This window comes from Phyllostomus hastatus, unplaced genomic scaffold (assembly GCF_019186645.2).
Source record: "Phyllostomus hastatus isolate PE091 unplaced genomic scaffold, TTU_PhHast_1.1 phas_scaffold_501, whole genome shotgun sequence".
Classification (NCBI taxonomy): Eukaryota; Metazoa; Chordata; class Mammalia; order Chiroptera; family Phyllostomidae; genus Phyllostomus; species Phyllostomus hastatus.
In genome coordinates this window covers 4,299,999-4,317,735 of record NW_025334033.1, presented here as the reverse complement: position 1 = coordinate 4,317,735, position 17,737 = coordinate 4,299,999, and the positions used below count along the sequence as shown (strand labels likewise).

The 17,737-nt window shown below is 38.8% G+C and overlaps 1 protein-coding gene across 1 annotated transcript in view; it reads left to right on the top strand.

The window, feature by feature from the left end:
- Nucleotides 1-6,115: 6,115 nt before the first annotated feature.
- DPH6 (diphthamine biosynthesis 6) overlaps nt 6,116-17,737 on the top strand; it is a 166,214-nt gene continuing 154,592 nt past the window's right edge. The window contains exons 1-3 of the mRNA XM_045823522.1: nt 6,116-6,180; nt 9,880-9,974; nt 14,563-14,756. Coding sequence (XP_045679478.1) covers nt 6,158-6,180; nt 9,880-9,974; nt 14,563-14,756 — 312 coding nt within the window. The 5' untranslated portion in view covers nt 6,116-6,157. The remainder of the gene's footprint in view (nt 6,181-9,879; nt 9,975-14,562; nt 14,757-17,737) is intronic.

Genomic DNA, 17,737 nt, shown 5'->3' with positions numbered 1-17,737 from the left:
CAGGAAAGGAGCTCACAAAGACCTTTGAAAGGTGAATCTTGGGCAATCATTTCAATATAGTATAAAAGGAATGACTTTGAACTCTACCTGTCGACACTGACTGCGCAGTAGTCACCTTTGCACTATCCGTGCAGAACACTATGCACACAGAAGTCTTCCTAGACCAAGGTTCCTTAAAATTTAGGCAAACTACTCATAAGCAAATGGACATTACTAGTTAAAAATATGTTTTCCCTATTAACTTATGAGTTTTCTGAAAAACACTTTTCCAGGATTCAATATTAGTATGCTACTATGTTCAGGATTGGTATATTTGTTTAAAAGTAAATTAAACTATTTCTTTTAAAACACTGTTACTTACGACTTAGACTTTCATGAATACAGATTGACTTTCCTTCATATACTATTAGTTTGAATGAACACTTCACTCTATGCTTCTTACTCCAACAGCACAGAATGTTATTTTGTGAGTCATCCTGTCTTGGTGGGGCAGCCATGGAGATGACCCACTCAAATCTCCTTTCAAACACCTGCTGTAAAGAGCATAGATGCCTGACAGCTTTCAACTGCCACCCTTTCAGACCTGCTGCAGGGTTCATAGCAGGCCTTGCCTCCCCTAGGCTGCTCCCAGTCTTTGAACCCAGTAGGCCTTCCCTGTAAGTACAGCTTCAGCTGGCACCATTAACTCTACAGCAAGGGTATCAAACTCATTTTCACTGGGGGCCACTGCAGCCTCGCAGTTGCCTTCAAAGGGCCAAATGTAATTTTTGGACTGTGTAAATGTAACTATTCCATAAGTTAAGTGAGAGCTTGGCACTGCCGCTGGGTAGAAACAAGGTGCGGGGCTGGATAAAACAAGGTGGAGGGCTGGATTTGGCCCTTGGGCCTTGTATTTGCCACCTTTGCTCTACAGACACAGAATCCCACCCAGCAGAGCATTCAATGAAAACAAAAACAAAAACAAAAAACCACTTTACAGAGAAGGAGGTATGAGAGTAGACCCATGTCTATGGGATCTGTTATATCATACACTCTTACATGAAGCTGGCCTATAGAGTACTGGAAGGCTTACTGAAGTAATAGCTAACTCAACGGCTCAGAGACAATAATTTGCAATGATGACACACCATTCCTCAGGATATAGTACAGGCACTAAGTCAGAGATGTCTGTATGGTGCTGTGTCTCCAATACACAGGATACATGGATCTGAGAGCCAAGGGGTGAGAGCAAAAATGGCCTCATTTATAGCCACTCCCACTGGGGAACTTTGTTTCACTTCCTAGAACTCCGGGCTGAACAGAGTTAGAGATCCTAGTTTTCAAAGCTTTTCTCCTTTTGCCAGGGGTCACAGCAGTGATCCATTAAAGTGCAAGCTATCTAGTACTAGGGCACTTTTAACTTTTTGCATTCAGGGGACCAAGCAGGAATAATTGACTCTCATTAGCAGGAAGAGATGGGACTGCTTTTACACAGTGGAGACAGGAAGAATACATGTGGAACCCTGGTGATCTACTTGCATGCCTGTGGGTATTTCCTTGCCCAATGGTAACTGTGAATGGATGCATGCAGAAACCCCAGAGTAAGAAGGGTGTGACAACCAAAGTCTAAGACCTCTCAGGAATGACTGTTTAGGTAGTATGACCAGGTAAGTCGACAAGATCTGCGGAGGCCATAGCTGAGAGGGGGATATGGAGTACACAGTGGAGGACAGAATAAGTAACACAATAGCCCAAAACAAACTGCAATAAGAGTGACTATAGTTTTTGCCATTAATCTCCCCTTTCCAAGTTTATCCTTAGAAAGGGAGGTTCACTGGAATCATGGAGGAGCATTATTATGAACTGATGGAGAGTTCCCAGCTGAATCGCTTTGGGATCCACCAGAAAGTTTGCACCAGGCCAAGCTTTTCTTTGCACTCCCTTCAGACAATGACTGAGCACAGTACCAGAACTGGGCTGTTCCTGATCAATTCTGGATTCCTGTAATGGACTTGAGCTCAGAACTCCCCAATGGCCTGGCTGAGACTCTCAGAATTACACTGCAATCTGGGGCTCTTTCCATTCATTCTTCCTCTCCCGTCTGCTTTCCCAGATTCCAATATGCATTCTGATCTGACTCTGATCTGAGTCTCCCTGCCTCTCTTCCTTCCTCTCCTTTTATCCTTTAAAGGCATTTTCTCTAATCAATCTCTAGCACATCTAACTCTTTGTTGGTGTTTGCTTCTCAGACGACTGTAACTGACAGTGTTACTTTTGAATTCAGCAAAAGAAAATTACACACATATGCACCCACATAAGGTGATTAGAATGAATTAAGGAAGATCTTCAGTGGAAAAAGTTAGAATATAACCTTCCCTTTAGTTTCTAATAGAATTCTTTCAGAGGCCAAGAATTGCTCTGATTTTATTGTCAGCTATTTTTTAAATTCCTCCAAAAATATGTATGAATCTAAGAATAACTCTGGCAGCTGGGTTAAGACCAATCTGATATATGTTGATTTCACAACTGCAAATCTGCATATTAAGCAGGAATAGAGTGAAACCACCACTTGTACTTTAGCCCTAATGTTTCATTCAAGCACAGAGCCTTTGTATGGTAACTCTGAGAGGAAGGCCCTAATGTGAAGAAATGTAAAAGTTCTTAAGAAGATGTAATGCATGTAGTAGTGTTACATTAGGCAACCAGAAAATTTCATTACATGACAGAATTCAGATAGAAAGTTTCAAAAAGGAGGTGAGAGATGGTGAGAGAAACAATCTTTTAAGGGGGCAGGGAGGAGGACTGGAAAAGAGCTGCTTAATAGAAAAGGCACTTAGCACAAAGGCACTAGGCTGAGTCCAGAAGAGAGCAACACCGTCAAGCCAAAGACTGGGTGCTCTTGGAGAATGGCCTCAACATGTTTAACTACAGGACACACACACGGTAACCTATGTATTTGTCCAGAATAAATAAATAAAGCCTAGTTGCCAGAGAGAAACAAAAATGACATAATCCTAAGAATGTAGTTTTAGGAAGAGAATTGTAGTATTTCCTCTCCTCATCCCATCTTGTCAAGGGCCAAGGAAAAGATACTCCCTGGTGGAAAAGGTTGAGGAGGCTTTGAGTGTTCTAAATCTATTTCATCAAAATCACTGACCATGTTCATTATTTCTAATTCACACAATCTCCTGAAAAATGATGGCACACATAGCTAGGGTAACCTTCCTGATATTGAAATGCCTCATTGTGGTTCTCTAGGACCCTGAATAATCGGGCATCATCCTATCCATCCAATGTACCTTCCCCTTTCTTCAATATACCCTGACTACTCATCAGACTGGTCTTAGCACACCACACTCTTATCTGTCTAGGGGAGGACAAATTCTCCTCTACCCTCTTTGGGTGTCTAGCTTTGTTTAAAAATTAAATTGACATAAAACAGCTTAACAGGCAAAAACATACAAGTTTTATTAAAATTTCTTACATGTACACAGAAGACTTCAAAAGGGAAAAAAGACCCCTCCCCTTCAAAAGAATGGTCAAACCTAAATGTTTTTATTGTAGGTTGAACAAAGAGGAGCAATTGTGGGAAAGTAAGTAAATATGTGGAGAGGCTAAAAAAGTTATTTTAACAAATTTTGTTTGTACAGATTTCCTTCCGCCTCAGTTCCCTGATTCTCTGTCTCTGGTGATAAGAATGTCTCCTTTCCTCCAGGGATAGGGAGGGCACCTTCTACTCGAAAATTTTATCTTCTACTTTCAGGGATAAAAGGGAGGGTCAGAGTCCTCTTCTAGCATCTGCTGTTTCTCAAGTGACCATAAGTTAAAATAATCAATATGCCAATGCAGATTTTGAGGGGACATGCTGTGAACTCCTTTACCTGTCTGTTTCCTTTATTTGTAAGGTCCACCTGTTCTCTTACTCATTTCTGCCAGCCTCTCAAGTTTTGTCCTTATTCTAGCATTTACCCTGTGCTAAATGCAAGAGCACCTCATGGGGCTCTTGCCATATGCATTACATATGTGTTACTTTCAAAATATGCCCACTTGTGTTGTAAATTTTTATTAAATATATTTATCTCACCAACTAGACTGCAAACTCCTTAATACTTGACTCATTTGGTAAATATCCTCAATTGCAGAATTTTAACACTCCATTATTTTAGATACTGAGACTGGTATGCAGACTGTCAGCCAATGCTCTAGTCACCCCATATGCCAAAAGTATCAGAGTTAATGAGAACATTGAAGTATACTAAAATTGAGTGCTTACTATACAATGGGCTTGATTCTAAATTCCTTATATATATATTAATTTACTTAATTCAGCACATGGGCACCATCCTTTAAGGCTTTCTTTTTATTAAGACCCCTATTTAATCCATCCAATTCTATTGGCTCTACCTTCAAAATAGAGCTGGAATCCTCCCACTCTTCACCAAATTCACTGGTACCATTCTGATTCCAGGCCCTATCATTTCTTTCCCAGATTATTGTAATAGCCTCCTAATAGTATTTTCAAGACTGTACAGTATAATCCTTTCAGTGTTAAATCTCGTATCTATATTCAAAACCCTGCAATGGCCACCTACCCACTTCAAAGTAAACTCGTTTATGACAGGTAAGATCCTGTATGACCTTCTTTGGCCTGTCATCACTGGAACTTCACCTTCCACCACTCTTGGTCTAGCTCACTCTGTGCTCCAGCCACACTGGGTTGTTCTAAAAACTAACAAAACAATGCACTGTAGGGGTTCAGTATGAGTCACCCCCAGATATGCTCTGTAGTACAAAGGTAACTTTTAAGCGAAAGGCAGCTGTGATCCTGTGGCCTCAATGGAAACTTCTGCCCAGCCCCCCTTAACTACCTAGAAGAATTGAATTAGGGACCTTGTCCACGATGGCATAGATTATCATAGACAAACTTTTTAACCTATTTTCTCATACTATCAAGGCAAACTACTAATTACTGAACATCTGCTGCTCTTAAGAGTGCGGCAACGACCCTCTGAAGTTCCAAGGTGCCTTACTTCGTTTTTAGCATGACCAGGTATACCTCACTTTTCCTTGACCCTGAAACTCACGTGGGGTCTCCAATTCTCTCATGTATGTGGTGTTCCCATATGTAGGTATGCAATTATATTTCTCTTAATGTTTCACATAGATTTAGATATTAAACCCCGAAAAACTTTCTACCTCCCACCACAGCCCCTAGGATCTTGGCTATAGTTTTTTTCTGAGCAGTGGGGCACATCCCAGTTTTACACAGCTAACTCTCCTCCTTTAAGCTGGTTCAACACTCACCTTATTAACAATTCCTACCTCGATACTCTCTTTAATTCTGCAATTTGCCCTTCCAATTCCTTCTTGATTCCTCTCAATCTGTCTTATAGTTGTTACCACTTTTTAAAGTACTGTATAATTTTTTTAGCTGTGTATTGTCTGAGCCTTCCACTTCCATATAAACTCCATCAGGGGACTGATCTTTGTCTTCTTCATGGGATGTATCCCAAGAGCCTAAACAGTGGCTGGTGAGTGAAAGGCACTGAATAAATACTAGGTGAACGAATTTAGAAGCTAGATTTTCTTTCTGAAAGGTCGCTGCGCTTTGGTGATAAGCCTTAACCGGTTTCTCAGTTTTCACATTACACAAAGGCCAAAACCACAGCAAGTCTAGGGGTGTCCAGGCTAGCTGCAGATTTAGGCCTGGAGGACAGAGATAAACGCTAAAAAGCTAAAGGGTGAAGTTAGTTATCCAGAGTGGCTGATAAAGAGCAAACTTACTCTCCCTTTGCATATCCATAATTGCTTCAACTCTCAACAAGGGTGGCTTTGAACATTCTCATACTTAAACAATTCCAACACCACTGTGTTTGTAGGGTGCCACGCGGTCTTTGCCCTTTTCCTGGTAGCTTCATTGCCCTTATTTAGGTGGTTAGGCCGCGCCTAACCACCATGTTTTCTGAGCCGGGACGTCCCTCGTCCATGGGCAAGGCACCAAATACGGCGTATCCTCCCCTGCCCGGTGTTCCTCAGACAGCCGCTGCGGTCGCAATGCCCGCCCCCGAACAGGCAGCGGGAAGAACACCTGCCCGAGGCCCCGCGGTGGGTCAAACTGGGCGCGGCTTCCATTACGTCACGGCTCCCGCCCGCCGCACGCACGCGCACTGCGCCCAGCATGAGGGTTGCAGCTCTGATCAGGTAATGTGGCATACGTGCCGCCTTCTTCTTCCCTGGACACCCTGCAGTCCGTTTCTGCTAATGGGTGGGAAGTGCCGCTGCTGTTGCCACTGCCACTGCCGCGGGGGCCGCGACTAGCGGCCTAAGGCTGTCTGTGTAGGAGCCGCATGTTGGGGTTTAAATGGCCCTTCCGGACCTCGGGAAGAGGCGGAGCCTTTGGGCTTCTGCTGTTCCCTGCTGGTCTCGCGGTCTTGGGCTCCTGTCCAAACTCACTGCGGGCCTCCGCCCCTCTGTTCTTGCACTCGGACTTGGATTTGCATTGGATTCACCTGGGAAAAACTGCTGATGCCTGGGTCATACCGCCAGAACGCTGGTTTAATTATACCCCCTCACTCCGGGTTCTGATTCTTAAAAACTGTAATGATGGACAGTGAAGTTTGGTAGCCCCAGCCTGATTTTATTCAGCTACCCACAGTTCTGGCTTTTTTCGTCCTAATCCCTTAAACCTGTCCATCCCGTCGTCCAGGTGCTGCTTATCACCCTAGGCTGTTAATATCTCGCCCCTTCCTACATAAATCCATCTCTCCCTCACCTGCCTCCCAGGTGTATCTGGATTGCTTATGATAGGGATGTAAACTTGACGCTCAAGGGCAGTGACGTAATTGTACCAGTTTTACCCTAGATTTGGTTGCTGTTGCTTCAGACACATTTCCTTATAGAGTGACCTTATAGTAACACTTCACATTACAAAAGGAGTTTAAAAATTACAGTAACCCATCATATTTAGGTGTCTAAATTAAGTCCTTTGACAACCAAAGACAGATCAATAAAAATGTTTCCATACTTAGTCTGTAAACTGAAGCAAAGGGAACACTAACATTAAAAAGGGAATTTGAGCTACTTGAATTTTGGTGACATTTGGATCTCCATAGTGTGTCTGAGCTACGTTGCAACCATGCGTTTTTCTTTGTAAACTCATTGAAGATTTAATGTTATTGTTCAATGCCGTAGGTAATTGCCACTGATAAGGTCCTGACATAACACAAACCCTTTCTGGAGTGACTGGAATATCCCAGTTTCTGTTATTTCAATGCCATTTTTACACGACTAATGTCAAAAAGTGCCTTTATTCAGTGAATTTTTTCTGTACAGTGAATAAGTCAGCTTTGACCATTGTGGTCTTCATTTGATCTAGATAAGAATTAAAATTAGTCAGGAAATGAGTAATTCACATCCAAATGCAATTTGTCAAAAGTTTAACCATTTAAAGACACACTAACTGAAGACTTAGAAATGTGGGAGGGAAGAAGATTGACGTAATTGATTACACTAAATATTCTGTAATGTGTGTGTATTACTTTTATAATAAAGCGAGTTACAAAAGACGTTGGAAAATTCTTGAACTGTAAGAACTGCATAAATGTTAGGTGACATGCTATAGATATGAATATATAATTACATATGAATATGAATACCTACATACTACCTGTATATGCATTTATGTGCATATATATATACTTGAATGTGTGCAAAGTGAAATACAGTGAACCTACTGTAGTTGTAGTATATCCTGTGTGTGTGTAGACTAAACTGAGAGACAGGATGTGTGTGTGTGTGTTTTAGTGAATAGGTGAAACCATAATCCTTACATATCCTTAGACCATGAAAAAATTATTTTTTAACACACTAAAGATTTTATTGAATTTTAGAGTTGAATGACACCTTGAGGATTAGCTAGGCCATTCACTAATTTCATAATGAAATATGTAAACACAAGCTGAGTGATTCAGCTTAGTATCCCAGAGTCAGAAACAAATTCTGATCTTCTATTGGACTTCTTACATAACATATTCTAATGTACTTTGTGACATTTGAGGAGGTAAGATGCTCTGTATTTCCCCAACTTCTTTGATCTTGAAAACTGTTATTCTTAGAGTACCAGGTAGACAGAAGTGTTCCACAGAACACAATTTGGGAAATACTATTTTAAAACCATATTTAAAAGCATATTTTAAAATAAATTACAAGGCTAAGTTCTGATTGAGGATGTATATCATTTAATCTTTAATACTGTAAGGAATTAGAATTGTGCAGGTATAACCCTTAATCTTAAATAGTCTGTATATCCTAAGAATGAGTTCATTTTGTCCTATGGAAATTGAGCAGTGAGATTCAACAGAAGGAGCTGTGGAAGATGGGTTTATGGCAATTTCAGAATCTGAGGAAAGGGAGTGTGATGTGTAACTTCACTTTACCCCTTACAGATTCTGCCCTTGATAAGTTCTGGAATGATAGATGTTACTGATTAGGACATCTATAATGTAGTAGAGGCAAACAATGTTGGGAACTAGAAAGGCCAGCTTTTAGAATAAAAAGTCAGTTTTGGGGGGAAGTGAATAGGTCTGAACATTTCCTGAGTATACATTTGCAGCTCTCAAATATTGAAAGGAAGGGAAACAGGAGGAGCAAAAAAGGGAAAGAGGTGCAATAATAAAAGAATGGAAGAAACGTGTGGTGGGAAACAGTAGAGCAGAGGTGTCCAACTCATCTTCACCGGGGGGGCCACATCAGCCTTGTAGTTGCCTTTAAAGGGCCGGATGTAGTTTCAACTCCTTAACAGTTAAGGAGTAGTTACATTTATGCAGTCCCACAATTATTTCGGCCCTTTGAAGACAACCTCAACGCTGACGGCTGGCCCTGGTGAAAATGAGTTGGACATTCCTGCAGTAGGGTATGAAACCCAAATAGCATAGCTTGCCATTCAACCTTCTTATAGGTGAAGTACCACTTGTCTTAACTAAGTTATTTACTTCTCTACCTTGGGCAGATATGTTATCAGAATTTGTAAGTTCTTTTCAATCTATTCATTAGATTTTCGCTCAGACCTTTTGCTGCCATCATATAGGGGTGGCTGAAAGCTGAAGTACCAATAGATAGTACTGATGCTTAACTTACCACTATAATTTAACATTTTGTTCTCTATCTCTACACAATTTGAACCTACCAATTATGTCATACTTTGTCATTAGATTGGATCTCAAATTTTTAATTTGATCCTTTAATGGTGATGGAGCCCAGTTGTTAGATTTCTTACAGTGGAACAGATATTTTTCTGCTTTTTCATAAGGGAATTCCATTTAAAGAGTATATATAGTAAGTGTTCAGCTGGAATGTAAACTTAAATCATTTTATTTGCAAAACACTATATTAAGTAAAGCTATTGTACTATCACAAATCAGAGAGTTATATTTTGTTTAGAATGGTCTTTGTTAGAATGGCATATAATTTCATAAGCTCTCATGAATAAATACTAGGAATAAAAACCTTAGAAATTAAGATTCATTTGTTCAATTTGCTTATGCTATGGAAATTGCATGTGATGTTTTGCATTCTAAATGTAAGATAGTCCCTCAGCCCTGACTGATGTGGCTTAGTTGGTTGGGTAACATCCAGCAAAGCAAAAGGTTGCCAGTTTGATTCCCAGTCAGCACACATGCGTGGGTGTTGGGTACTGTCCCTGTTCAGAGTGCATACCAGTGGCAAACGACATGTTTCTCTCCCTCCTTCCCCCTCTAAATATAAATAGAACTATCTTTTAAAAAACAAATGTAAAGTAGTCTCAGATATTCTGAAAAGCTGAATAAATAATGTATTCTATTTTGATAGCTCATGATTCTGTGTTGAATAATGGTCAGTAACCAATACTTACCTCTTTTTCAGTGGAGGGAAGGACAGCTGTTACAATATGATGCAGTGCATTGCTGCTGGGCATCAGATCGTTGCTTTAGCAAATCTAAGGCCACCTGAAAACCAGCGTAAGTGTATAACTTTACTGGAAATTCTCAAAATGACTGAAAATTCAACTTTATTATTGTATTCTATTGTATATGTATGGTATGCAAAAGCATAAAAGGAACTAATATATCTTTAGCACTTATTAGATGATAAGTTCAATGCTAAGTGTTTTCAATTATAATTTCTTTAATCTTCCCAAGAGCTCCTGGAGCATATTATTCGACAGGGATACCAAGGCTCAGAGTTTTATAAATTTGTCCAAGGTAAAATAGCTAGAACAAGCTTGCAGGGCTGAGACTTGAACTCTCAGTTTGGAGTGCACTGCCATTCCACCACAACACATTTCCAACTGTTGCAGGGAATATGCAGGTAAATAAAATGAAGCCTCTAGGAGCTTGGGAAGAGACACATACATTGATAAATAATAATAATGTATGGGTTTTATTATTAAAAAGATCCAGTTTAGCCATCTTATAGGTTGTTGCGCGTGGGTCACCGGCCAGCAATGACCACGGAACGCTGTGGATGGCTCGACGATAAACACGTGAGAAAAAACGACACATGCACAGAGACAGACTAGTTTCTGTGGGGAAGTAGGGGACGAAATGGCCACCCCCCCTAGTGGGGGAGCGCCTGATTTACCGTCCATACCTGCTTTTATTAGGCTCATTTTGCATAATAATTCAGGTAAAGTACAGTACTCATTAGGGGAAGTAAGGAACTATAGAAAACAAAGAACTCTGCCGGTCTATTGAGTTGGGGGGTCAAAGAGCTGTAAGACTGAGGAACAAACTAACTTCCTCCTAAGACCCTTCTCATTCAACTGAGAGCATTCTAAACAAAGGAGGTTTCACAGTAATTTACATATTCTTTCTTAGGCCTGATCACCCTGGGGAATCCGCACTTCTCAGTACCGAGCTGCACCACCCTGTCATTGTTTCAGGCTTAGGTGGAGCAAGGGAACTAAGGCAACCAAGAGATAAGGAGATTTTCTCCCAGACAATGAGAACTCAGGCTATGTCAGAGCCGAGGAGCGAGGGTCCATCACCCCCTTTTGCTGCAGCCCCCCAAGTCCTTCTTTTGGGGGGGCCTCCCAAAGTGATCGTGCCTGGCTTAGGTCGTTCCCCCCGTGGGGAATCTTACCCGTCTTTGGCTAACCGACCAAGCTTTTTGGGGGTTCAGTTATGAATAAAGCAGCAGAAGCAGCATTCCTGCCAGGGAGATAAGCTTTTATCTCCTTGCCGGCTTACGGTTCCAAGGGCGTTCCCTTAGCCTTAGCTAGGTGGGGGTTTCAGCCTCTGATACCAGTCAGGGCGGTTCCCAACAATAGGTAAGCTAAATGTGTGAGATGTAATTCACTTTTAGTTTTTGTCTGTGGGGACAACGGTATCCATAAGTAATCCACAGACCTCATTCTAGCTACTTTTTTCAAATTACTCACCAATGAACTTCCCCAAGTTAGAACTTTTTTGCCCTCCGTGTCCATGTCTGTGTCTAAATTTCCTTTTTAAAAAGTGTTTAAAAAATTATTTATTTATTTATTTATTTTTAGAGAGAAGAGAAGGGAGAGAGAGGGAGAAAAACATCAGTGTGTGGTTGCCTCCCATGCGCCCTCTACTGGGGACCCGGTCCACAACCCAGGCATATGCCCTGACTGGGAATTGAACTGGCCGAGCTTTGGTTTGCAGGCTGGTACTTAATCCACTGAGCCACACCAGCCACGGCTGAATTTCCTTTTTTAATAAGGACACTGGTTATATTGGATTAAGGGTCTACCCTAATGACTTCATCTTAACTAATTATATCTGCAGATCCTATATCCAAATAAGGCCACATTTTGAAGTACTGGATATTAGGACTACAAGGCAAGAATTTGGGAGGGATACATTCAACTTCAACAGTATCTTACATTAATTGAGGTATAATTGCATGTGATGTTTTGCATTGTAGTCATTTTAGGTGCCCAGCATAATGATTTAGCATTTAGTGATTTAACATCTCACTATAGTGAGATGATTATCACAAGTTTAGTTAATGTCCATCACCACACATAGTTACAGTTTCTTTCCCTATTAAAACTTAAAAGTAATCACCAATATTTTAACTGCTAAAATATAATAGGGAGAGATGAATACTTATCTAAGTTTATTTGTTACTACTTCTTCATATAGCTGTTCAAGTAAAATCTTTTTCATTCACTTTACTCATTTTATTTGTAGACCCCCATGCTTTTTCTCCACTGTTATTTTAGGATAAATTTAGTGAGCAGTACATATGAAAACCCTAATCATTGTTCCTGGCATAAAACAGACATCCAGTAAATGTAGTTGAATATAAAGGTAGCTCTAAATCAGTCAGTTAACCCTCCGTTTCTCCCTCCCTTCCTTCCTCAAATCTGCCAGTCTACTGAATTTTTGAAATAATATTTTATAGTTGTTTTCTATTTATTTTGTCTTGCTTTTTAAACCCAGATAGATTGCTTGTAAGCTTCTTCAGAGGAAAAGTCATATCTTCTATGCTCCTTTAATTGTTCCACAGCACTTGGGACAGCTCGATGCCTCTGGTAGGCATTAACTCAGGTTCTTGGTGGACAGATGAATAATGAAATAACTGGAATTAGCCCTGAAGTAGACAGGAGTTACAGCCAGCAGTTATTTGTCTGAGATTTGAATTTTCTTTCCTTCTGTGATTAAAACCATGTAATGCTGAAAGTGAAGTGAGAAGATGGAGATTAAGAATGTTTTATAGGAAGAAATAGAACAGGTTCTATAGAAGGTCAGGATAAACATACACTCCAGGATTTTTTACTGGGGTTCCCATGTTGAATAATAATGGCCTTTTAGAAGTGAGCTGTTTTGTAAATACCCTCCAATTTCTGTTCTTTAAATAATAAAGAGAAAACTCTGACTAAGGGTGAATGGGAACTGTGCTGTAACTTTTGTATTATAAAGGAAGGAGCAGATTTTTTTGCAGGCTATGTTCTGTTACCAAAGGAAAGTGACTCCTCTATCCCTTGTGGTCAAGTGGGTTTTTGGGCAAGTGGGTTTTTTAGCCTTTCTGTATTGAAAGGTCTTGGTATTTAAAAAGCAGACATTTACATAACATATATTATATACTTGATCTAATCATGGAATTTCTATCTTGTCTTTAACTTTCCTATGTGAATTGTTGCACTTACCTTGTCCTGAATGATTATTGCGTAATCTTCCATGGGTTACTGGTTTATTGGCAGGGTGGGTAAGATGACAAGCAAGTTATATTTTTATATTTCAGTGGAATGGAGACATTTATTTACAATATTGCTAGGGAGAAATATTCAATAGTAAATGGAATTGGAATATTATGGAGTAAAAGTTGGAAAGAGTCAGCTGAAACTATAGTAATTGTCGTGGAAGGGAATAGATGACTGTGGGTTTGGAGATGGAGAGGGTTTAGCTAATCTTTATTTAAAGTCAGCAGGAAGTTGGTGATTATTGAATGATTCATGGAATGACTTAATTTCCACCCAAACATGTTGCAAAAGGGCCCTTAATGAGGAACGATTGGTAGAGATGACTCCAGTGAGAAGCTGATTAGAGGGAATTCATTGTACTGTGTTTTCAGTAGGTTGTCTGGAAAGGAATCATCCCCATCAATGAGGATAATGTGAAGTTGTCATAAAATTCATAAAACCATCTCTTCATATTTGTAGTAGGAACTTTTGTGGGATGTTAATTGAGGTGCTTCAGGCAACAGTGGAGCCTTTTGGTTTTATTTGATCTCATACCATTGGTGCTATGTGGCTTCCATTAATAAAAGTAACAGTGTGGTTAGGACTGAATGGAGCCTTAAAGGAAAATGGCCTTCTAGAAGTCAGTAAAATGTTTCAGTTATTGTGCTCACATCAGGAAGTTTCTTGCTAAGAAGCTCAAAGTTCTTTATATATATTAATTTGGTTATCAATATTTTTACAAACTAAAACATTTAAAGATTCAGTCTAAGTTTGAGATGAGTGTAGGCAGAAAAATTTTGTGGTAGCTTTGGTTGTATGTCTACTTCCTACTGAGGAACACAACCTGAGATTGTGTCACTAATTAGCTTAAGTTATGCTTCTGTACACCTTTGTAACTGCTTTAACAATATTGAATTTATTTAGGTTGTTATGTTGTGAAGTGCTGAATATAAAACATAGCAAGAGCATCTGAATTTTTCAAAATGTTTGTTACTTATTAACTAAGTAGATATTTAATTGGGAAAGATTTTCTGCTACAACTCAGTGATTTTGTGAATAACCTGGAATGAATTAAACATTTATATAATAAAATCTTTAATTGAATAATTAAGTTTATTAGATAGATTTCTCTTTAAATATGTATATAGTTTAAAAATTATTATGTATAATTGTATTTGTAATTAGCTGTAGAGATGAGTAATACTAATGTGAACTCGATACAACTAAGGGTAAATGTATAACTCATGCTGTTTTACTTCATGAATGCAGAGAGATACAGTGCAGTAGGCTTTTAAGTTATATGTTAACTGCTCTCCAAGTAGTAAAACCTAGATGGACTTTCAAATCCACCTTTTTTCACCCTGTTTTACTGATTGTTTCCACTTGAACTGTTACAGTGGGGTCAGATGAGCTGGATAGCTACATGTATCAAACAGTGGGTCACCATGCCATTGATTTGTATGCGGAAGCAATGGCTCTTCCCCTCTATCGCCGGACCATAAGAGGAAGGAGTGTGGATACAGGACGAGTATACACCAAATGCGAAGGTGATGAGGTTGAAGACCTCTATGAGCTTTTGAAACTTGTTAAGGTATGCAGAGTGGCCAATTACATTCACTGAATTTAATGTGTAATTTAGAAAATTGCATTTATTGACCTATTTACTGATAAAAAATATTGTAACTGCTAGTAGCCCAACTATTCTATGAAAGGATATTTTGGGTTTTGTTTTTGTTTTTGAATTGAAAATAAAATCATTACTATGCCTTTGTATTAAATAGTATTTAAAAATAAAACTTTTGATATAGTTTGGCACCGAGGGTTGTCAAATGATATTTAACTAAGTTTTTTGTTTTCTTTAGCATTTTGAAGCTGATGACCTTTTTATCAAATGCTTTTTGAATACACACTGTGTGCGTGACACATAGTTCTAGGAACTGGGGAATGGGACAATGAACAGATCAGACATAGTCCTGTTCTGCTGGAGCTTACTTTCCAGTGGAAAGAGATAGGCAATAAAAAGCAAGCAAGTAAATACTGTGCTTGGTGGTGAAGAGAACCAGGAAAGGGAACAGAGCAGAGTCAAGGTGATAAGCACAATGGCAAGGAGTGGCCAAGTAAACCCTTTTCATAGGGTGAAATTTAAATAGGCCTAAAAAAGTGAGTAACAAAACCTTGTTTAAATCTAGAAGAAGAGGTTTGAATTAAATGCTTAAGTCCCTGCATATAAGAGTTTGGCAGCCATGGTATATTCACTGTTCATTTCTTTAGAAGGAAAATTTAGGAAGAAAGGAAGGTGGTGTTCATTAATGGAGATTATCTTCTCATTGGCAGCCAAGTATTTTAATACACCTTAATATTCTTCTTAAGGATAAATTTTATCCAGTCAACTACAGTCAATTCATAAGTATATTGAATGAAATAGAGAATTTAAATTAATATTTCCTGGATGACTTAACTTTTTTTTTTCTCTCTCTCTCTCTCTTTTTTTTTTTTTACAAAGGAAAGGAAGATTTCTGTCTCTTCTTCTACCAAGGGACACTGAATTTCAATTTTTTAAACTTCATGAACCCATGTCATATAAATTTGCTAGTCCCAAATAACTACTTCAGTGTTATACTTTAAATTTGATATGATCAAAGCTTAGTAGCAAGTAAGGGTTTTGATGAAAAAAATGAGGTATTTAAATTCCTTTAAAGTTTTCTTGACTGAAATATTTTTTATTTCGTATGTCACAACATTTTCATTTTTATCATTTAAAACAGGAGCTGATAGGGGAAACACTTAGAATAATTCCATAATTTACTGTTTAGTTTCTAGATAGCATAGAATACTTTTCAAAGCAAATCACGGAGATCTGGTTTCTTCCTTTTGGGAAGATACATGCTAATAAAAACTACTTTGGTTATCAGACAAGGCGGAAAGCATAAGAGCAGAGCTCTACTTTTTGTCTCTTTACCTGAGGACATGCCCTTGGATTTTGGAGAGAGGGGAAGCAGGGAGAGAGAGGGAGAGAAACATCAGCGTGAGAAAGAAATGTCGATTGGTTGCCTCTCACACAGGCTCCTGTCATAGACCAAACTTGCAACCTAGGCATGTGCCCTGACCAGGGCTGGAACCCCCAGCCTTTTGGTTTATGGGATGGTGCTCCAGCCAGTTAAACCAGGGCAAGAGTCCCACTGTTAATAGTCTTCTCTTCATACAGGAACTAAGATCTTGACAGTGTGCACTTTGAGGTATGAAATAGTGGAAATTTTGCATTTTCAAAATTCATTTCTCAGCATATAAAGAAATTGAGTATTACGTTTTAGCATGAACCAGTATTACAAAATGGTGGGACTCACATGAGAAATAATTGGGTTGCTTAAAAGTCACTGATAACTGATAATTTTGGAGAAGCTTTGTAATAATAACATCCTTCTAAGAAAGGGAAAGATAATAAATTACTAAATCAGTTTAATTAAAAATTATCAGATTAGTAGTAATTAAGAAAAAATTTCCCTTTCAATCCATGCTGTCTTCGGAGAAATGGATGCTTGCCATTATCTTTTGTAACAGTCAGTTATGACATATATTAATGCTAATGTTAAATCTTGACAACTGCTTTGGAAGTTTGTACATGATAATTATAACTATAGTTGAAAGAGATATTATCAAGTTGTCTGGGACTAAATAGTTTCTTCTTTATCTGTGTAGGAATGTTAACTTTACTTTGGGATACTTTAAGGACATAATATCAGAAATACATTGTTTTTATAAAAGAGATTATATAACCAAGCTTTAATAGTTAAATCCATATATGAAACACTGGTGCAAAGATTCCAGTAGAGGTCTTACATATTCTAATGAGTAATTGAATAATTATGGGAAAAAAATGAATCTAGAAGACCTGTAACTCTTCAAGTTAATCTTCACTTGTAAGAAAAATGTCAAACTGCTTCTTTTAATCCTTTGAATATTAATGGAATATTGAAAGCATTTAGATTCATTTTAATTTTAAACATTTATTTGTAACAGATTGCAATTTTGTGACTTTCATATGTAGGTCAGTCTTTAGTTTTTGTAGTTCTTCCTTCCACCCCCAAATATTAGAACTAATTTCTGCGTAGGAGATGTTCCTTTTTGTGAAGAATTTAATTGACTAATTACTGAAAAGAAGTAGGACAGGTTTGGAAGAATTTACAGAGTTAAAAATTTCCTAACTTTTGTAAAAGTATGAAAACTCCTAAACTGTAATAGCCTTCATATCTCATAGATCAGGTGATTATGACATATATACTCCAAGCTGTTTGTAACATACTTGTTTTCATATAGCTAGATTTTTATTCCTTAGAATTTCTTTTTTTTTAAAAAAAAAGATACATGCCTGCAACCCAGGCATGTATCCTGACTGGGAATAGAACCTGCGACACTTTGGTTCACAGCTCGCGCTCAGTCCACTGAGTATTTATTTAATTTTAGAGAGGGGAAGGGAGGGAGAAAGAGAGGGAGAGAAACATCAGTATGTGGTTGTCTCTCACTCGCCCTCTAGTGGGGACCTGGCCCAGAACCCAGGCATGTGCCCTGACTGGA